This window comes from Diabrotica virgifera, chromosome 6 (genome assembly GCF_917563875.1).
Source record: "Diabrotica virgifera virgifera chromosome 6, PGI_DIABVI_V3a".
NCBI classification, from domain to species: domain Eukaryota; kingdom Metazoa; phylum Arthropoda; class Insecta; order Coleoptera; family Chrysomelidae; genus Diabrotica; species Diabrotica virgifera.
This window is the reverse complement of record NC_065448.1, coordinates 240,290,509-240,313,980: the sequence shown is the minus strand read 5'-3', so window position 1 is coordinate 240,313,980 and position 23,472 is coordinate 240,290,509. Positions and strand designations below refer to the sequence as shown.

Below are 23,472 nucleotides of genomic sequence, written 5' to 3'. Positions count from 1 at the left end.
GGCAAAGAGCATGATTGAACAAGAAGCCATCCCACTTAGTACAAGTTTTTTAATAAGTATAAGTACATATCATATAAATTATTGTATTTTAGCCCTCGATCTTCAAGGTCCCTTGAACTTTATGAATAAATAAAGTCCTGAATGCTTCTCATAAGAAATAAAAAATGAATAACCATTTTCAATTTCGTTGCAAAACGAAAAAACACAGCCGAACCATATTCTAGTCTAATCAGAGAGTGCTGCAAGCACCCCTACCGGTTTCTCAAAAGATTTTTCAAACTATGGTAACTTCCAGTCCATTTTTGAGGCATACCTGGGTATATGTACAATTCGGTACAGACCACGTGGAAAATTTCCTCCATGGTCAAGATGTGAGGGTCCTCCAAATAAAAAAACAACAATAAAAAATATTTATTCAAAGATATAAAAATATATTGAGTTCTATGTATTATTTTTTAACAAATTTAATATTTTTACTCACAGCCTCTTTATTAATATCCGATCCCCATTTAGTATAAAATTCGTTTCTTTCAAAATCAAGTGATTTTTCTAAAGATTCCTCTGACGCTACTTCTGTCACTAACTTCATGGACTGTGTGATAGTGCTATGAAATGCTGTAAGACCTCTGACGAAATCCAAAGCTTGCTCAAGTCTCTGTTCTGCACTAACAATTTTATATGCCAAATCTAGTTTCAAACATTCTTGTGCATTAAAGACTTTTCCAGAGGCTAGAAATTCCAGTGCCTTTCTTTGGCCTACTATTTGAACTAATCTGAAAAAGGTACCATTATTAAAGAGCCTATTATCTAAAGTGACATAAATTTTACAAAATTTTGTCATGGTTGGTAATCAAATGTTTAAGTAGTATTTACATGATATTGCCATCAATACACTCGTATACAACTCAATGAATGAATGAATCAAAAAGCAAAATGTTAAGAAAGCCTAAGGCTACAGATGAGTTTTAATTTCAATATTTTATATACGCTACAATATTCCACAGGATGTTAGCAACAATATTATTACATCGATATTCTTGAAGAATGAAGTTATAACATACTAAAAAAATCACTAAAATCGGATAACAGATTTAGGAAATTCGAGACATCAAAAATGTCCCATTTTTAAGATGGTGCGTTAATTTTGCTGTTTAGTGTAATTCGACGACTTTAAAACAGTACTTTCGATTGCAACTCTGGAAACGGAAGTCCGAGGTCAAAGGCTATAGCGAGATAAGATGGCAAAATCTGCACTCGGCTGTTCCCTATCGCAAATATGTTTTTTCTAAAAAAATTTTTGTGCGATTCTCTGCATAAAAAATCTGAAAAAACTGATTAAAACATAATATTTTTGAAGTTATACTTCTTTACCGGCGATAGAGGGTGATTTTTTTATATGTTAAAACCTATCAGCCCGGCGCATGCGCATTATAACTTTGTTCTGATTGGATGTTCAAATGACATGTCAAAAATTATCCGATATGGCAGCTGTGGTTTGGAGGTAAAGCTAAAGGTAAACAAATGTATAATATATTAGTTTTATTGTTGTGAGGACAGAAACAAAAAAGTTTATAATATTGTAGTGACTTTTAAATAGTTTTTAAAAGCAACAGGTACGTAATAATTGTTAATGTAGCATGGGTATAAACCTACCTATTTGATCTGCCAAAATACATAGTATGTAATACTTTTATTTATATAATTTGATTACCATCAAAATTTCTATCAATATTCACCTAATATATTGTTTTTTACTCTATGTTTTGTTGTATTTTTTCAATTCTAAATCATTTCAATTCAAAATTAAAATAATTTGATCAATTTTCAAAATATCAAAATATCACAAGTTTAATCCGTTTAGTTAGTCGATCTTCGTAAATAATGACACATAGTGTCCGTGGCTAAGCGGAGAAGGCAAATGAATTCCAATACCAACCGCTCTTATCAGCGCTGGTTCGAGTCCCAATAGAAACTTTCTTTTTTGTTTTTTTTTAATACATTTTATGATTGTAAGTATATTTATTATATAAAGTATATTAATTTCGTTTAAATCATATAATAGAAGTATAACTTCTTACGTGCGTACAAAGTACACACACATTCTTTTTTTATGCCTACAAACACTTCAATTTTTTTCAGATTTTTTTTATCTAAATTGGGCTCAGGAAAATTATCTGAATTTAACAAAAAAATAGGTTATCTATTAAAAGCAAGGGGGAGAAGCACTTACAACATGGATATGTAGCTTGCTGACGAAAATCTGGGAGCGAGAAGAAATGCCGGAAGTATGAAGAGAGGCATCCAAAAGAAGGGAGATGGAAATTCTGGAAAAAATTATCAGACTAGTAAAAATGACCATAAAGACCAACAATAAAGTAAGGATAGAAGTAAGCATAACAGGAAAATTTTAAGTAAAAATAGGAAGATCCTCTGTTCACAGTATTCTGTAATTCCTTGTTGGAAGCAATAGAGAGAGAGACAGAGAGAGAGAGAGAGAGAGAGAGAGAGAGAGACAGAGAGAGAGACACAGAGAGAGAGAGAAAGAGAGACACAGAGAGAGAGAGAGAGAAAGAGAGAAAGAAAGAGAGAAGGAGCGAGGAATAAGAAAGAAAGGGTATGTGTTAATAACAAGAACTGAAAGGGAAGTGTTATGGATTCTCAAGCTCTTTGAAGTAAAGGCTAAGATTATGGACTGATTATTAATGAGCAAAGTATATGGAAATGGGTTAGATAACATTTGAAGACATACAACTAAAGACTACCACAAAGAACGAGAGTAAATAACTTCATAAAGGTGACGGAGTTTGAGTATCTAGGAGTAACCCTAACAAGCAAAGGGGAAGAAAACTAAGAAATTGAGAAGCGAATTTCGTGAGAAGGAAGACTGTCGGAGCCCTACACAAACTACTAAGAGCAAAAGTCATTCCAGATAGGGAAAATTGAGACTATACTGAACAGTGAGCCAGCCCACAGTCCTATGCAGAAGCGAAACATGGATTATGAACAAAAATCAAACCAATATGCTAAACAACTGGGAGTGAAGTGTTCTAAGGAAGGTATTCGGTGGTATAAAAAAGGATGACGATGAAGACGTTTGGAGGAGACGAATAAAATGCTAAGATCAGAGAGCTGTGCCTGGAACTAGAAATTAGCGAGATCGTTACAACAAAGAAACTTACGGTTAGGAAATCTTTCGAGACTGGTTGATGGAAGAGGGAAAAATGGAGAAAACAGTGGAAAAATTCCAAGCCATGTGCGTTTAAGGTCTGTTAAACTATATTAATAAGTTAATTAAACTATATAAAAACATCACTTACCTTGTTCCACCACCCCATGCCGTCGTGATACCCATACGTCCCTGTACAAATCCAAGTTTGGTATTATCAGAAACTAAAATATAGTCACAAAATGTACTAATTTCAGCTCCACCTCCTACAGTTGCTCCATGAACTAAACTAACACTAATAAGAGGTAGTTTTCTTATTCTACAAATAAAAAATGCATAGCAATAAAATTATTTCCAAATATAATATATAAGTTAGTTTGTAACGTTTAATGAATCAATTTCAATCAACGACATATTTTTTTTGCACGATTGATCATTTTTGACTGTTTACCGTGACAGATTTTACGTCAGTAGCTGACATTTACTAGCAACTCGACAGTAAGTAATCCAACTCGACGGTAAGTACTCCAACTCGAGGGTAAGTAATTCACTTACCGTCGAGTTAAAAAATCTCTTAATTTTAATTTATTTTTTGAAAGAATAAAGAAAACTAACGAATTATTTATTAATATTGAAACTTATGGTACATTTTGTTAAATTATTTAATGAAATCCCACTTGTTTGGGCTGTGGTTTCACTTCTAACAAAAACTCCTGCAGAATCGCATACATTAGTAGTATTACTAGTATTGCACAATATTTTTTCGGCAAAATCTATTTTATTTTGAAGAGAATCTTCTACATAGCTTTCTGCCACTGTCGATGAACGCCAACCTCCCTGACGCTTTAATCCGAGGACGCTTTAACACCTTTATTAGCCAAAAGCGTTGCTTATGTCCTCCTGAACGAATGGCCAGTATAGTTCTCGGGATTAGGCAAATTTAAGAATTTGGCAATTTGAGAAGGCCAGCCCCCGATTGTCCCTTTCCCTATTACTTGAGCACAACATTTTCCTTTGGCGTATCTTAAGAACAAATGATTTGATTTTACTTGTAATGGACGAAGTTTTATATACTTTTGCAGAATTTCTAAATATTGAATTTTATCGTCTGGTTTATTAATTTATTAACGACTGTAAAAGTACGCTGGATGTTCGTTTTTGTATTGGGTACTTTTACAATAATTAAACCATCGGTTTGTTGGATGTCATTCATAGTAATATTATATAATTCTTCTCTTCTACAGGCCCAGATATTCCCAATATCATTGCGACCTACAAGTTATGAAAACATCTTCATTAGAGTATTTCTTTTACCTAAACTAGCTTATATTACCTTGTGAACTAGAAGTTCTTCATCCGGTGCTTCCATCAGAAATTTTTCAAATTGCTCCCGTGTAAAAATGCTCGCTTTCTTAGGCCTATAGCCAACATTTTTTCTCTTCAAATACGCGATCAAAGTTGAAAACTTGGAATTATCAATGCCATCATAAAGAAAAACGGTGGATTTAATCATTGAATATTCTGCCCAGAGGCTTCCAGGAGCTTTCAACTGCATATGTCTTTGAACGAAATATGCCAATAGAGTATTTTCTTCGATTCTTAAATTCTTGCCTTCGCACCATTTTTTAAAACTTTGGTAGGTATTTTGATAACGGATTTTGGATTTTTCGGGAATAATTGCGGAACACCCTTCTTCCCAAGCCCGTTCAATTTCTTCAAATTCACTTTCGCTCATATTTTAATTTATAATAATCAAAATTGTACTTAAAATTATTGACAACTAAATAAAAACTCAATTCTCCATTGTTGTTATGCACCCTAGTTACTACCTAACAACCAAAGTATCTATCTTGATAAAATGAATGAAACTAGTCAATATGACGAAAATGTTTAATTTTATAATTTATAATGGTATCAATCGTGCAAAAAACGTTATAAGCATGTCGAACGTTAAGGGTAACCGATCTCAGACAATAATTGGAGTCGTCGCCCCGCTCCTCCTCCAAACAATTGTCTTCGATCGGTATAAAACCCTTACCGTTCTCCATACTTAATATACTATATTTAAACAATAAACCTACACTTAATTTACAATTTTGATCAGTATTTTTTCTTTACCTAATTTCCCTAAAAGTGTTAAACTAGATGTCACCTGGTCCATCCTAGCTTTTTTTACATGAAATGACCACTTCTTTGTTGTGGCTACATAGCACAGCACTGACTCTGCTTTTCACTAATTGCCCACGTCTTTGTTGTGGCTACAATACAATGCACAGCACTAACTAAGCCCGGCACAACTTCACACATTACACAAGCTCTAACAGTTTAGTCTTCTTGAACCTTCGCATCTGGGGTTTGCTGACAAGAAGCTGAAGTACTTCGTGGTTGGGATGCTTATGGAGCCTCTCTTCATGTCTCCAGGCGACTTTCTTAATTTCATTTGGAATAGATTCGATTTTAAGGTCTCTACGTAAATCATCATTTCGAACATATCAAGGAGCACATACAATATTCCTTAATATTCTGTTCTGGAGCGTTTCTAAATTTCGGTAATTGCTTTTTTTGGTACAGCCCCATAATTTTAGGCCATAGGTCCACACCAGTTTCAATATCTGTTGGTAAATCAGTACTTTGTTCTGGATGTAAAGTTGAAAGTACCTACAGTCGGAAAAATGAAAGAATACCCATGAACGAACATATAAAACACGCTGTATTTTCCTGTCACCGTGTCACAAAGAAAATTGCCCAGCGCAAGTACATGTAATAATAATTATTACATGTACTTGCGCTGGCCAATTTTTTGTATGACACGGTGATAGGAAAATACAGCGTGTTTTATATGTTCGTTCATGGGTATTCTTTCATTTTTCCTACTGTATCTAATATCCAATACATATTTTTGTACTTTATCTTCAACTGTTCAGTTTTCTTTTTAACATGCTCCTCAATCAACGACATGCATATAATATTATACTAAAAATTACATAATATTGTATAAAATTTTTTAATCAATTACTGACAAGCTACAAATCTTTGCTTGTCCACTGCTGGGTATAAATCTCCCTCATAATTATCCATTTGTTTCGATCTTCTGCCTCTTGCGTCCAATTCCTATGACAACGTTTTAGAACGTCAGTCGAATGTGTTGGTGGATACACCTCTACTTCGGTAGGTATCATCTCTTGGTCTCGATTCCAGTATCCGCTTTGTCCATCTGTTATCTCTTATTCGAGGTACATAACCTGCCTAGTTCTACTTCAGTGTTGCTATTCTCTCTACAGCATCAGCCACTTCTGATGTTTGTCGTATCTGAGGGTTTTGCATCTTGTCTAGCAGTGAAACGCCCTACACAGCATGCTCCATCACACTTTGACCACACAGATCTTTTGTACTGTTCCCCTTGTTGTGGTTAACGTTTCCGGTCTGTAAGTCAACACTGGTAAAACTGGTGATTTAAGGTTTTTCGGTGCCGCCCAAAATCCCGACAGCCAAAATCCCGACAGCCAAAATCCCGACAGCCAAAATCCCGACGACCAAAATACCGACACGCCAGAATCCCGACAGGCCAGAATACCGACAGGCCAGAATCCCGACATGCAACAATCCTCGCATAAGTAAAAATTCCAACCACTACATTTTGTTTAGTAACAAAAATTAAAAAACAGATGGCAATAAACAAAAAACAAGAACTACATGTAATTATAAAATTAGAAAAAATCCTTTGTATAAGGTATAAATTTTTTTATTAAAATCCCTTAGAAGGGCTACATCACAACAAAACGTTTTCGATTTTTATAAAAAATCATCATCAGTGTTCGATCTAAAAATAAGTATAACCGATTTAATGAATATAAAGTTAGTATTTAAATTTTGACAAAGGTTAGAGCAAGTTGGTTATACTTACTTACAAACTGGATGCTAGCTGCGCCACAAAAGAAAAATATCTGGGTAAAAACCCTTTACATATCATATAGATGCCTTAAAAGTGCACACTTCAATAAAAAGCCCTGTGATGGTCACATGGCAACCAGGATAATGCCCTAAAGTAATGTATACAGATTTCCCAACACGTGGGATCCAAAATTGAGTTGATTACATTTCAATGACTTAATGGCAACTAAGTGCGAAATGAGTGATGTTTCTGAAAGGTGTCAAAAGACAGATGGACAATGTGACGTGGAATTTACCCTGTATTACCACAGCCAACTAATTGTAGTAAAATATTTTTTAAAAATTTACATAGTAATAACAAACATCAACAAAGTTGTGGCTATAATTACATTTAAGTACCTTGAATATGTAAGATGTACGTAGAGTATGAAATGCTTTTTATAATGTAAACAGAGAATTAGCCAGAATGTATGCAGCCATCTATACATAATTCAAATGAAGTTGAATTAGTTGACAAATAATGGATCCGTTTATGGTAAAGAACAACTTGGACCAAATAATTAAGTGTTAAGTGGAGATATTTTCGCTAAGATGTTTTATTTGTATAGATAGGTTGATGATTATGGTTCCTGTTCAAATTGAAGTTAGTCCAACTGTGCTGCTGAAAGTTTAATTTACTATGAATTAAAAGGAGTTTTTGGTTTAATTGTACTAATTGGCAGAGTAAATTAGAGAGTCTGTAGTAAATGGAATTCTGATATCAAAGTAGTGTTGAAATTAAGATAAGTTGTATGAGTCACAGGAGGAGACTGATATGATATAATGATATGTGAATTAATTGGTTATAGGTACCTGAGTGTTGATATTGGAAGTGAAGACAGAATATCAATTGAACTAACAACCTGGCAAAGGTATGAGGTCCTTTTATGTAACATAGACATCTAGGACTAAAATGTTTATGAATTAGGGATTTTTTTATTTTTTATACCAAGTTATCGAGTTGAATTGAGAAGGTTTGAAACTGGATGGATGGATGAAGGTGTTTTGGAAAAATAAGCATTATGTGTAAAATTAGTAGGTAATGAATAATGAATAATTTATGGTTTGATATCAGAATTGTTCACTGTAATGAGGTGTGATGAGAAAGGCTGAGCGCCCCAGAAACCAGACCCCACACCCTATGGATAAGAGAGTGGAAGAATTAAGATAAAAAATTTTTTATAACTATTTTTTCTGAAGTTTAGTTGGACCTAGAACGAAAACCTGATCAAATGGCGAAATGTTGTGAAATTGGATGGAAGAAATCAAATAGTGTTAGAGTTGTGACTGGTCGATTTCATAAAAACTGTGGAAAAAGTTAAAGTAGATTATTTTGGAAGACTAGTAGAAGTTAAGGGGTAATGAGTTGATTTTGGAAATGTCAACTGTTAGATAAATAAATATGGAGGAAAAGTTAATACAAATGAAAAAGAGTTTGGAAACAGCAAAGAAGTTTGGAAATTTAGGTTAAGAAAAAAGTTGACGATGTAAGGGATTGAAGTCACGATTGAAAGACACATGGCGGTTAACACAGTTAGGGCTTCTTTGCTTTTCTCTAATTATTTCCAAGTCCTCGTATAGGTCAAGTCTTAAGAAATTCTTTTGAGATATGTTGTGTATTAGAGAAACATTTTCCGGAATGTTAAGAGTATGACTGTTTTGTTTTCAATTTTGACTGTTTTGTATGTACGATTCATGTAGTTGATAGGGTCTTTGGAGTTGGAAAGACATTGTCCTAAATTATTGGAAACCTTAAAAGAGATGTGTATGTTGTCAACTGATCTCTTGATAATATTATTGATATCACCAGAAAGGCTCTCCTGATGGAAAGGTAATGAAGCATAAATGGGTCTGGTGTTCAGGTCCCTGGGAAACGCAGCCTCCCTCAGAACCCTCAGTTGTCTCTTATGAAGGAGTTTGGTTATAAGGTTCGGTTCGTAACCGTTATTGAAAGCAATTTGTTTAAGAGTGTTGAGTTCTTTAGTGTATTTAAGTATGCACTTTTAAGGCGTCTATATGATATGTAAAGGGTTTTTACCCAGATATTTTTCTTTTGTGGCTCAGCTAGCATCCAGTTTGTAAGTATAACCAACTTGTTCTAACCTTTGTCAAAATTTAAATACTAACTTTATATTCATTAAATCGGTTATACTTATTTTTAGATCGAACACTGATGATGATTTTTTATAAAAATCGAAAACGTTTTGTTGTGATGTAGCCCTTCTAAGGGATTTTAATAAAAATGTTATACCTTTTACAAAGGATTTTTTCCAATTTTGTGATTGATGGTATACAGCCAACTACAGGAAAACATTTTCTTTTCCTTGTGGATTTTTTTTTAACATGTAATTATATGTTAAAAAGAAACTTATCAAACCTGTCGGGATTTTGGCCTGTCGATATTCTGGCGTGTCGGTATTTTGGCCGTCGGGATTGTGGCTGTCGGGATTTTGGCTGTCGGGATTTTGGCTGTCGGGATTTTGAGGTTGAACCTTGCAAAATGGACACAAGTCCGGTTTTTTTTTGGTATATCAAGGGGTGCTTGTAAGACTAACGTTTTCTTAAAACATTTCGCCCCGGAACCCCCCTTTCCATCCCTTTAAAGGGGGTAATTTGTGGTTTTTGCGAAACGTAGCCCCTCCTGTACGTTTTGCAAAAAATTTACTTTATTGTAAAATGAAGAGGACTATATTTCCTACTATTTATTTCCCGACAGCATATGTCTATCACCCTCCGTTTAGCGGAGGTGGCGCCCCAAAGTGGACAAGTTTTTAAAAAAGATGTTTAAAAAAATATTTTTCTCTAACTGTAATGAAATTTAAGAAGAAACCCTGGGGAGTTTAATCACAAATAACTGGCTGATTTTTTGGTATAGGTTTGATTTAAGGGTAGTTGCCCATTTTTTAATTACAGGGTGTTACATTTTAAAAAACCCCTTTATATACCATCTGAGCCGCCTATGCTAGAGTAAACAAACTTTTAGCGATTACTCATGTACTGGTGTTATTTACAAATTTCTATAATGCACCCCCATTTTTTTCCGAAACCACCCCAAAAAAAAAGGAGAATTAATCAAGAAAGTGATTTTCTTTGAATCATTCACACACCATGTCCTTTATTAAAATGCTTCATATATCATTTTGTGCACGTTCTTATTACCCATGCATGAACACCAAAAGCGATTTCTTGATGCAACCTATGTAGCCAAAAAAAAAATAAAGGGGGGTTGAAAAATTTTTTTTTTGCTTTTTGACCCATATCGTCATATGCTCCACCAATAGGGTTTTTCATAAATATACAGGGTGATCAACTTCTGTGACAAAGTCCAATATATCTGTTATTATACAATATATGAAAAAAAGTTGTTGATAAAAGTTATAGACACCTTTAATGTACACATTTTAAAATTAGTGAGAAATATACAGGGTCCTCCATAACACGGTGCCAAACCAAAGTTATGTTTTTTTAAATAGAACACCCTGTATTTTATTTAAAATCTTGTTTCTCTACATTTTTTTGATTCTAAAGATATGACACTTGTCTAGGGTTATACTGAGTGTTTCAAAGTTACGAGCACTTTTATTAAAAAATCATACTGATTTGATCGCCCTGTATGTTTCTAACGGTGTAATATAAACTTGTTTTTTTAATACTTTTGACTGTCAATATTAAAGTAGTTTTGCAACAATGTACAATTTTTTTATAACTTCACAAATTGTATACAGGGTAAGTCAAAATGTAATTACAAGATTTTCTTCATATTTTAAATGGAACACCCTGTATTTTATATTATTATCGAAAAGTTATACCGCTATACTTACATATCTTTTAAATATTCACTTTACCTATAGTTATTAGTTTTCGAGATATTTTAGTTTTATTGTTGATAAAAACATGTATTACTTAGTTATTAATAACAATACTTTATTTTATTAAAATTTATTAAAAAAACTAAATTAAATAAAAAAAATGTTCAACGTATTTCTCATGTTATAAAAGGTGTTCAAAATGACCTCCCATAACGTCTACACAAGCCTGGAGACGAGTTTCGAAAGACCTACTCATGTTTGTAAGCATTTGTTGTGTGACACTTTGAAAGGCGTTTTGAATCCTTATTTTCATATCGTCAACTATTGTTGGAGGTGTCCTATACACTACGGGCCGGTTGTTCGAACGCTAATCAACAATGATCACTATCAAATATTTAATTACTGTCACCACAACTGTCAATGTCAACTTTTATTGGGTTGCTGAAAACATAATTGATTATAATTATGAGATTAGTTAATCAATTAACATAACAATTATTAACATAATTGATTAAGTAATTTCATAATTGTAATCAATTATGTTTTCAGCAACCTAAACAAAGTTGACATTGACAGTTGGTGACAGTAATTAAATATTTGATAATGATCATTGTTGATTAGCGTTGGAACAACCGGCCCTTAGTCTTTAATATAACCCCAGAAAAGAAGTCAACTTCGTTTAATTCTGGTGATCTGGGTGGCCAGCGAACTGGCCCATCTCTTCCTATCCATCTTTCAGGAAATAGTTCATCGAGTTCACCGTTGACAAGTGCGTTGTGGTGAGCAGGGGCTCCGTCGTGAAGCTACCACATATGTTGGCGGATGTTTAATGGTACATTTTCAAGTAGAATAGGTAAATGATTCACTAGAAAATTGAAATAAACCTCACCATTTACCGATTCCTCAAAGAAAAAAGGACCTATAACGTAATTGCCTTGCCCATGATTCCACCCCACACATTTAAGGACCATCTCGTTTGACTATGCGTCTGAGCACAGTACGGATTGGTTGTGGAATAATAATAAAAATTTTGTCTGTTTACACTACCATTTTTGTGAAATGTTGCCTCGTCTCCAAAAAAAAAAGAGCAAACTCAAAAAAATCTCTGTGTATAACTATTTGTTGTGACCATTGACAAAATTGTACTCTTGGTTAGAAATCATCCCCAACAAGTTCCTGATGTAATTGTGTATGATATGGGTGCATGTTGTATTTATTGAGTATGTTTTGGATAGATCCATAACTTATATCTTGCTCTCTTGTAATATTTTGAATACTTGTCTTGTATGAGGATTTTCTGTAACAGGCAGTAAAACATTTAATTCATTTTCATCCATAATAATGATTTTTGTTTTTTCCTTTGCTTCATAAACAGAACCAGTACGATTAAACCTGTGTAATAAGTTGTCAAATGCTCCCTTATTTGGTTGTTGATGCTGTGGACACCGTTCCTTATAAATTATTGTGGCAACTAATGAGTTTTTGAAACACTCTCCTAAAATCCATATAATATCTGTCATTTCTTCACGACTAAAATTTATTGTAAGGTAAAAATTACAACAATATGGCAAACAATTGTAATCAATAACAAAAATAAAAACGTACAGATAATTAAAATCTTACATCTGACAGTTCTTGTGTCAATTATTTCAAAGCCACCTTAAACAAGAACTTGCAGCAATTTATAGTTTCCATTTCTTCGCGGAAAATTAATATCATTTTGTTAGTAAATATAAAATTGTCGTTATTGTATAGAATTTACCATAAACTTGGAGAAAAGCTGAAATGCAGCCTAATTTTAATTATCATTAACAAACTCATTGGAGGTTTCTAATATTAAGAGTAATTAATTTACTGTAATAAACGTATCTAAGAGTTATCAACAATAAAACTAAAATATCTCGAAAACTAATAACTTTAGGTATAGGGAATATTTAAAAGATATGCAAGTACAATGAAAGAACTTTTCGATGGTAATATAAAATATAGGGTATTCCATTTAAAAATATGAAGAAAATCTTTTATTTGCATTTTGACTTACCCTGTATACAATTTGTGTAGTGATAAAAAAATTGTACGTTGTTGCAAAACTACTTTAATATTGACAGTCAGCAGCAGTAAAAAAATAAGTTTATATTATACTGTTAGAATCATACAGGGCGATCAAATCAGTATGATTTTTTGATAAAAGTGCTCATAACTTTGAAACACTCAGTATAACCCTAGACAAGTGTTATATCTTTTTAATCAGAAAAATGTAGAGAAACCAGATTTGGAATAAAATACAGGGTGTTATATTTAAAAAAACATAACTTTGGTTTGGCACCGTGTTATGGAGGATCCTGTATATTTCTCACTAATTATAAAATTTGTATATTAAAGGTGTCTATAACTTTTATTAACAACTTTTTTTCATATATTTTATAATAACAGATATATTGGACTTTGTCACAGAAGTTGATCACCCTGTATATGATTATTGCACCATCCCTGCCGAAACTACCCCTATCCTTGAAAATAAGCTGCAGAAACTATCCCTGTCCCTTGGAGAGCATGTTTTGACATTTTCTCATTACCTATGCATTTTTTTTAAACAAAACTTATACAGAATTAAAGAACACTATTTTCTCTACAAATAAGGTTGTATGCAGTTTTTTCGTATAAGCAACCGTTACGGCACAGCGGCGCCGTAAACCTCAGAAATGCTTTGGCGAGCTCCAGTTTTTGTTTTTTTTTGTCACTTATTCATTTTATGGATAACATACTTATGGAAAATAAAAGAACACACTGTCTGCTACATATTATGAACTATACATATTTTATTTTCTCTGCATCCTAAAGCCACAGTGGTGGCCCAAAATCAATTTTTAATTATTTTCTTTATTAATGTTGTTCTGAAGATATTTCCTTGTGGCATTTTTATAATTAAGTATTTTCGATGGAAAATAAGCCACAATTTTACTAAAAAAATGAATTTATTAACGTTTCGACGCCCAAGTCGGGTGTCGTTGTCAGTATTATTTTGTATTTTGAGGATCTGTATTTCTGAACATTTTCAGATTTTAATTTAGGTTTAGGATTTAAAGTAATTTAATATCACTATTTTTTGCATTTTGTACCGCTATAGCTATTTATACCTTATTGTTTACGAGTCCAAATTTCATATTTTGCTTGTAGTAATTACGACTGTAGTTTATTACTTTTATGAAAACGTTGAACCACTTATTAATGAAGGTCTAGTTATAAGTGAGATTACATGTAACGGATAAGATACATTGTCTTACACACTAGATTTAATTAACAAAATAATTAACTTAATACTTCATTTGGAATATTAATCTTAACATATAAATCTATTTGAATTTGTAAAGTATGAATTATAATAAAAAATTATAATAAAAATTCTAGCTATGTTCTTTATTACGATAGTAGAATTCAACTTAAGTTTCAACATACGTATTCAAAAAATATTATTAAAAAAATAGTACCTTCTTTCACGGTTTTTGCTGTAAATTTTAAAGAACTGCTTGAATTGACATGAAATTTAGCATAGGCATAGCTAACATGTCAAAGAGAAAAAGTGATATGGTGCCGATGTGTAATTTTGCCCTGGGGGTGACTTTCGCCCCATCTGGGGAGTGAAAAAATATATGTCCAAGATATATGTACAAGTCCCGAAATGGATAAACTGACTATTTTTGAGTAACTTTTGTTCTATAAAGATTTTTCACCAAATCAATACTTTTCGAGTTATTTGCAAGTGAATATGTTTATTTTTCAACAAAATAACCGCTCTTTTAAACGGTTTTTCGCAAATAACTCAAAACGTAAGCATTTTATCGAAAAAAAATATTCTTATCAAAACTATAGCCTAAAAAAATGAAAAAAATATGTATATATATTAGGTCTTTATACCCAGCAAAAGCAGAGTGATAGCTAATGAAAAATAGGTTCATATTCGAAAAATTCCAAATAGAATAATAATTATCAATGTGAAATATCCAAATAATGAAGCATTCTTGGGGAAAACACATTACAAGTTTTTTAAAGTGTTTAAAACAAGCTATATTACCGCTTCACAAGTTACTTCACTTATGTTGTGTTTATATTATCTGTAAGTATCACCGATTCAAAGTGTTTATTTTTTAAAAAAATTGGTTTTAAAGTAAAATTTTCTTTCAAACTAACTTAAAAATTGTTAGAGATACCAAAAATCTTAAACAATAAAAAAAGTCGGCTTTACTTTCCTGAATATTTTGTATTTTTTTTTTTTTCTATAAGACAAAAATTTGTTAAGATGCGGTGTTTCTAAATTTGCGTACACTCGTGATAAGTAACGCTTTCAAACCCTTTTAACTACAGTTCTTTCAAAAATAAGAACTTTGAACCGACGAAACTTATAGATCATATGGCTAATTAGGGAGCGATTTTCCCGATTTATTACCAAAAAAAAGGGACCAACTTTATTTTGAGCGTAACTTGTTTACTTTTGATGCTAAAAATTTTTTTTTAAAAACAAAAATAAGCATTTTTTGAACACTTTAAAAAAGATAAAATGAGTTTTCCCCAAAAAAGTGCTTCGTTTTTTTGGTTATGGCACGTTAAAATATTCGATTTGGAATTTGAAGAATATGAACCTATTTTTCATTAGCTATAACTCTGCTTCTTCTAGGTATAGTGACTAATATATACACCATGTTTTTTATTTTTTTACGTGACATATTTTTGATAAGAATTTTTGTTTTTCAACCAAATACTCACTTTTTGAGTTATTTGCGAAAAACCGTCTGAAAACGTGGTTATTTTGTAGAAAAATTAACATATATTCACTCGCAAATAACTCGAAAAGTATTAACTTGGTGAAAAAACTTTACAGAACAAAAGTAGAAAATAGAACATATATTTTTCACCCCCAAAAGGGGGTGAAACTAACCTTTAGGGCAGAAGCACACATCGGCACATTATCACTTTTTTTCTTTGACTTGTTAGCTATGTGTATGCAAAATTTCATGTCAACCCAAACGGTTCTTTAAAATTTAAAGGTTTTGCAATATTTTACCTTTAAATAACGTACTAAAAGGAAATTTTGTTGAAAAATCGTGTCAAGTTGTTGTTGAGGTTACGCTTTATCAAAAAATTGAGGTTTGACGTACATTGCACAAATTCTGGGGAAAGGCGTATATGCGTAGTGTTATAGTCGGTGTATGAGAGAGAAAGCATTGGAAATCATGAAATAACAATTTTTATACTATTTGTTATTTAATTATTTTGAATACTTTTACTCTCATACACCGACTATGATACTGCGCATAGACGCCATCCTCTTACTCCAGGGTATATAAGCTAGAAATAGCGGCGCACATGGATTCGCTCCCAACCCCTATAAAACCACTTTTATTGTACACGAGTTGGCTCCGAAACTCATACCCGAAAGTTAAGTTATGACCGAAGGGTTAGGTCTTCCTACCTGAACCCGGGAGCGAATCCATGTGCAGCCAGAAATAGACCATGTTCGACACACTCAAAGATCCAGGTAGCTGTTTACATGTTTTACATGTTTAAATTTTTAAATATACAGTGGAACCTCGATTATCCGTCAGGGCACAGGACCAAGGGTATGACGGATAATCGAAAAGACGGTTAACAGAACATTAAAAAAATTCATAGTATTATGGTGACACACTGAATTATGGTGACATACAGATATCGACTAAATAATGCTTATAATTATTGTGCTGTGCGTTTTCATTTTCGGCTTGCGATTCAAAAAATAGAACTCTAAGCCCGACCGCACATCAAAGAAACATGAAACGTAAATTACGTTTCATGGAAATAAACCACTGCTAAACAAATATACGTCCGGTCATTTATGAAACTCTCCGAAAATAAAAATGTGTCATGAGCATGAATCACACTCGTTTCATTGGTAGGCGGACTTTGAGATTTGTTTAGCAGTGTTTTAGTTTCATGAAACATGTTTTTCCTTTCATGTTTCATGTTTTTCGTTTCATGTTTCTTTAGTGTGCGGCTTGGCTAAAAGCACGGTATCATTTATCCTTACCTATTTAAATTGAAATTTAATCCAGAGCCCTGGATAAGAACAAAAATTATTTACATAAAAAAATGCGGTGGTGGCATAACTGTACATGTACATTTCAACGAATTTCGTTTGGCATATCGCAATGCTCAAACAAAATGAATTGATGACTAAATTTTTACTTATGTATACAGTGGTACCTCGATATACGAGCGCCCCAATATAGGAGTGTTTTGAGATACGAGCCGCCGAGCGAGCGATGTTTTGCTTTGAGATGAGAGCAAAATTTGAGATACGAGGAACCGCTTTTTATTAAAATTCATGCCTCTTTTTGACTACCTGCTTCTAACTTAAAAGAGGTGATAAAGGATATAATGCCAGCTAAGGGCGTTACAATAATTTCCAAGCTCCGGACTTCTCTCCATGAAAAGATGGAGAAACTACTGATGGTATGGGTGACAGAGAAGCAGCTTCAAGGAGGAACCTTGACACAAAGCATCATATGTGAGAAGGCACGAGCGATTTATGAAAGGGAGGAAGAAACAAACCTCTTTGGACAGTTTTTTTAAACGAGCTGCAGATGAAAATGAGCAAAGTGTGACGAAGAAAGCGAAGACCACTGACGAAAATTAAGCGCTTCCGTAAGCACCTCACTTTTTCTTTTGTTTTTACAGAATATGTATGTATTTTTTGTTACTTATAAATAGATGTTTCTTCTTGTAAAAACATTTTTCTCATTTAAAAACACTTAACAAAAACAACTAAGGTGGTTTTTTGGGAATGGAACGGATTAATGACATTTCGGTTACTTTCAATGGGGAAAATTGCTTTGACATACGAGCAATTTGACATACGAGCAAGGTTACGGAACGAATTACCCTCGTATGTCGAGGTACCACTGTACAATATAACTTATATATGGATCCTGACGGTTAACAGAGGTGACGGTTAATAGAGAGACGGATAATCGAGGTTCCACTGTATTATAGCAAACTTAGCACTGAACAGTAAAAGGTTAACATGAATTACTATTAAATTTTGCTAATGATGATAGATAGATAAAATATCAACTTTTTCTTTACTTACTTTTTTACTTACTTTTTAAGTACATGGTGCATATAATAACTCATGTAATAACCTGCAGTACTATTACTTTCCTTTTTTGCAAAATCTAAATCTCCTCCAGCACAAAAATTTGTTCCTTCGCCATATAATATAAAAGCTTTTCCATTTTTCCAATTTTCTAATTCCTGAACACATTTCATGAAATCTACATACATTTTACCTAAAGAATGAATTAATAAAAAATCAGAAAAGGGATATCATTAGGATATTATTAAATGTATCATTTAAACTCTGTCAATTACTTTATTCAGTTATAATAAATATACTGTAAGATTGTTTTTATTTATTACATTTATCACCTCGTGGTATGTTTAATGTATAAACCAGAGTAGACTATATCCTAGTCCTAGTCCTAGACCATAATATATTAGTAAGTAAGCAAGCATTCTCAAAAAAAAACAGTACCAAAAAACTGTATTAAGGAATAGACGTAATGTAATGCAATGCATAAAATCGAAAATGTCGAAACGAAAGCCATAGAAATTAAAAGATGTGTAGAGAGGGTTGCGTGTTGTCTCCATTGTTATTCAATCTGTACAGCGAAGCTATTTTTAAGAAATCAACATCAGAGCAAGATCAGGGTATATCAATAAACGGAAAAATCTTGAACTACGTAAGATTCGCCGACGACACCGCTATTTTTGCAGACAGTCTAAAAGCACTGCAACGGTTAGTAAACAGATTACATCTAGTCTGTATAAAATATGGACTACAAATGAACGTTAAGAAAACCAAGTTGATGATTATTTCTAAGCAACACACAGTAGGAAGGCTAGGTATCGAGGGAAAGCAAGTAAAAGAAGTGAATAACTACAAATATCTGAAAACCTGGGTAACATAAAACAACGACCAAGGTAGAGAAATCAGGACACGCATCGCAAGAAAAGCATTCATAAAAATGAAAAAAATGTTTGTTAATCGAGACCTTCCTCTGGAGCTGAGAATAAGAGCCTTAAGATGCTACGTGCTCTCGACTTTGTTGTATGGAATGGAAAGCTGGACACTCAAAGTAGACAACATAAAAAAGTTGGAAGCATTTGAGATGTGGTGCTATAAAAAGATTTTGAAAATACCATGGATCCAACGAGTTACGAATGCAGAAGTGCTAGAAAGGCTACGAAAGCTTTCCAAAAGGTGCTAGGAAGGCTACAAAAGATTGCAAGGTAATAAAGAACATCAAAACAAGAAAGCTGGAATATTTGGGCCACATTACTAGAGGTGCAAAATATGAGATATTAATTATTAAGGCTCGTAACGCAGGACAAAATTAAGGGGAAAAGATCCATAGGTAGAAGAAGAATTTCCTGGCTGAAAAACTTAAGAGAGTGGTATAGTTGCAGCTCAGTAGATATTTTCAGAGCCGCTGCCAATAAGGTACGGATAGCTGTGATGATAGCCAACCTCCGATAGGAGAAGGAACTACAAAAAAAGAAGAAAGCTTGTAAACTTTTATGTATTTTCTGTTCTTTTGTATAATGTGGGGACATGGACTCTTAATAAACAATGTTAATAATAAATTAGAAATATTTGAAATGTGGACAGTAAGCAGTAAGCGAATGGATGCACTTGAAAACTCCACCATAACACTGAATATCAGTACCAAAGGCTGTGGGTGAAAAAACGTGATATAATTCAGGAATTTTTGAAACCTATCAGGTGTTGTAAAGGACGATGCCAGGAATAACTTCTACTAAAATGTAACCAAAAATATTGTGCGCTTTTTTTTATTGCGATTTTCATTTGTTAAATTTGCAATTTTTAATGATTTTCAATTTTGTAGCTTAGGAAATTGATTTTAGAGAAAAACTTTTTAATAGAAAGTTGTAGTAAATTAAAAAACCTACAATTTGAGCTATGGTAAGTTTAATTTCGTTAATTGGTTATTGCAAAACAGCCTGCGAAAGGTCCAAAATGGCCGTTTTTTACAATTGCAATATTTATTGTACAAATAATTTTTTTATTTTTTAAAGCTTTAAAATGAAGATCTTTCAATTCCAAACATAAAAAAAAATTGTAAATCCAGATTAACGAATTTGTTGCTTAGATATTATAAATTGTTTATCCCAAGAGGTCAAATGTCGAAGGCTATAACTTTTTGAAAAAAATCGTAGAGAGTTGGTGAAACATCCAATCTTCTTCTAAAGAGTTATATTTTCATATTCTGATGTAAATAAATGCGTAAAATATTTTTAAACCTCTAATTTTTGGAAGGGGGCAAATCTCGTTATAAACATTTAGAGCTGAAGCGGCCCTGTACATCCTATGAGCTTTTAAGTTACAGATTATTGTTGATAAAGATGAAACAAAGATTTATAAAAAAATAAAAAATTTCTACGACCAACTCAAGCCGAGATAATTTTTGGGATTGAAAATAAATGGGCAAATTTCGTTATACAAATTTAGAGCTGAAGCGGCCCTGTATATCCTATGAGTTTCTAACTTACAGATTGATTATTGTTGCTGAAGACGAAACGAAGATTTATAAAGAAATTGAAATTTTCTACAATCAACTGAAGCCGAGAAAATTGTTTTTTTTTTCTTAAATCGTAGTGCCTTTATTTATAACAATTAAGAAATTATTTTAGAGTCATTGACTAAAGAAAGACTTATATTATCTTAAAATAAAAATTATTATAAAATATTATTACATTTAATTATTAAAAATTATTTTTTAAATCGGTACTTTTGCAAGCGGCCGAATTTTGCAAATCGCCCGGCTCGCTTCAAATACGCGCGCTCGGAAAATTATTACGTAACTTGTATTAAATTTTGACAGAAAACAATTTAATAATATTACCATTATAATATACAGTCTATTTACCAGTGTATTTGTTTTTCTTGATAAACTTTTATATGTGAAATCCAAAAAGAATAGTCACTACAAGAAGAAAAAGTTTTATATTGTATATTATAGTAAGAAGTAACATTATTATTATTATATTTATATAACAATGAAAAAATTAAAAATATAGTTATATATTTCATATATGTATATGTATCATTTTTGTAATATTATTTCTTCAGAAATGAAATTTCACATATAAAAGTTTATCAAGAAAAACAAATACAGTGGTAAATAGACTGTATATTATAATGGTAATATTATTAATTTGTTTTCTTTCAAAATTTAATACAAGTTACGTGAAAATTTTCCGACCGCGCGGATTTGAAGCGAGCCGGGCGATTTGCAAAATTCGGCCGCCCGCAAAAGCACCGATTTTACATCAGAATATAAAAATATAACTCTATAGAAGGAGATTAGATGTTTCACCAACTCTCTACGATTTTTTTTCAAAAAGTTATAGCCTTCGACATTCGACATTTGATCTCTTGGGATAAACAATTTATAATACCTAAGCCACAAATTCGTTAATCTGGCTTTACAATTTTTTTTATGTTTGGAATTGAAAGATCTTCATTTTAAAGCTTTAAAAAATAAAAAAAATTATTTGTACAATAAATATTGCAATGTTGTTCTGAAGCTATTTTCTTGTGGCATTTTTACAATTTTAACTATTTATAATGGGAAATAAGCCACAATTATTAAAAAATTATTTTTATTAACGTTTCGATGCCCAAATCGGGTGCCGTTGTCAAAATATTTTGTATTTTGACAACGGCACCCGATTTGGGCGTCGAAACGTTAATAAAAATCATTTTTTAATAATTGTGGCTTATTTCCCATTATAAATAGTTAAAATATTGTAATTGTAAAAAACGGCCATTTTGGACCTTTCGCAGGCTGTTTTGCAATAACCAATTAATCAAATTAAACTTACCGTACCTCAAATTGTAGGTTTTTAAATTTACTACAACTTTTTATTAAAAAGTTTTTCTCTAAAATCAATATCCTAAGCTGCAAAATTCAAAATCATTAAAAATTGCAAATTTAACAAATGAAAATCGCAATAAAAAAAAGCGGCCAATATTTTTGGTTACATTTTAGTAGAAGTTATTCCTGGCATTGTCCTTTACAACACATGATAGGTTTAAAAAATTCCTGAATTATATCCTGAAATCGACCTATTTTTCACCCACAGCCTGGGGTAAAAGTCCATTAAAAGAGTGAGCAAATTTAAATACCTGGGAACGTGGCTTTTTGAAGACTGGGTATCGGACAGGGAAGCAAAATGTCGCATTGAGCAAGCTCGACAAGCTTTCGTAAAATTCAAGAAGGTACGGACCTGTTCAGAGGTCGATCTTCATCTGAGACTAACGTTTACTAAGTGCTACGTATGGTCGGTGCTGCTATATGGCGTAGAGGGCTGGACACTCAAAACGAGAGATATAAACAGATTAGAAGTTTTCGAAATGTGCATGGCTTTATCGCCGTGTCCTAAAGATACCATGGACGGCGAAAGTCACAAATGTAGATGCCCTTAAAAGAATCAAGCAAGAACGTTAACTTTTCGAAACCATCAAGAAAAGAAAACGGCGTATCTAGGTCACATCATGCGAAATTAAAAATACCAGTTTCTCCAACTTATATAATCGAGGATAAAATTGAGGGCAAGAGAGGAATGGGACGCATCAAAATGTCCTGGCTCCGAAACATTGGGCAATGGACAGGGATTAACAACATACAATCTCCGGAAAAAAATAATACACAAAACACAATGAATGAGAAAAGATATTGCCTGTAGTACCTCACCCATTCTTACTTTTCAAAATTGTGTACCTAACATATTTCATAATATGATAAACAATATAGATTTTTTTTAATAAATATCTTAATAAAAATATAAAACTTCTACTTACCACTAATAGCATTTCTTTTTTCCAAATGTTCAATACAAACTAAAGCAATTCCTTCGTTCCAATAATCTTTCTTCAAATATATTTTGCCGCCATCGTATTTTTCTAAAAACTTCCCCATATAACACAACTCCGGTGAGGTAGCCATTTTGATAAAGTTAGCTTGTCACTTTTTCTCAGTCTTACAATAAACTAAATGTTAACGCCGTGCACGCTGGGTTTGAATATTGCCGTGGACGAATTTATAAACAAACCAAACTCAAAGTTTAAGGTCAAATTAACGGTTGGTGAATCTGTATACCGCAGTAATATACTAGGGCGGTCCGATAAGTACTGAGTCTTCAAAAGGAGAACCGAGATTTTGGAGTTGTCAGGGCCTATTTTACCGCTAGGCCCGTGAAGCACCTGCCTCGGGCCCGTATTTGAATGGGGCCCGGAAAGATCACCAATCAAAACATGTTTATTACAATAACAAAACAAATTTTTAAAATTCTTTCATTTTACGAACAGGCAATGATAAATCATAACCATAAGAGTTATAATTAAGTGTTTTTTAATCCTATTATATTTAGTTTTCTAGTTTTATATCCTGAAAAAACTAATAAATATTTTTAAAAAATTTATACGCAAAATGAAAGATATTATTACTG

At 32.6% G+C, this 23,472-nt stretch overlaps 1 protein-coding gene across 1 annotated transcript; it reads right to left on the bottom strand.

Moving 5' to 3' along the window:
- Positions 1–396: 396 nt before the first annotated feature.
- On the bottom strand, positions 397–23,055 carry LOC126887417 (ethylmalonyl-CoA decarboxylase-like). The gene is made up of 4 exons (XM_050654928.1): positions 22,826–23,055; positions 18,041–18,227; positions 3,318–3,485; positions 397–773 (listed from the first exon to the last, which is right to left on the bottom strand). The coding sequence occupies exons 1-4, from the start codon at positions 22,968–22,970 to the stop codon at positions 449–451; spliced, it is 825 nt and encodes a 274-aa protein (XP_050510885.1). The 5' UTR covers positions 22,971–23,055; the 3' UTR covers positions 397–448.
- Between the last annotated feature and the right edge of the window lie 417 nt (positions 23,056–23,472).

Coding starts and splice junctions, on each gene's coding strand:
- LOC126887417 (XM_050654928.1), bottom strand. CDS start 22,970: ATGGCTACCTCACCGGAGTTGTGTTATATGGGGAAGTTTTTAGAAAAA. Junction 18,228..22,825: donor AAAAAGAAATGCTATTAGTG/GTAAGTAGAAGT, acceptor TTCATTCTTTAG/GTAAAATGTATGTAGATTTC. Junction 774..3,317: donor GCATGGGGTGGTGGAACAAG/GTAAGTGATGTT, acceptor TACCTTTTTCAG/ATTAGTTCAAATAGTAGGCC.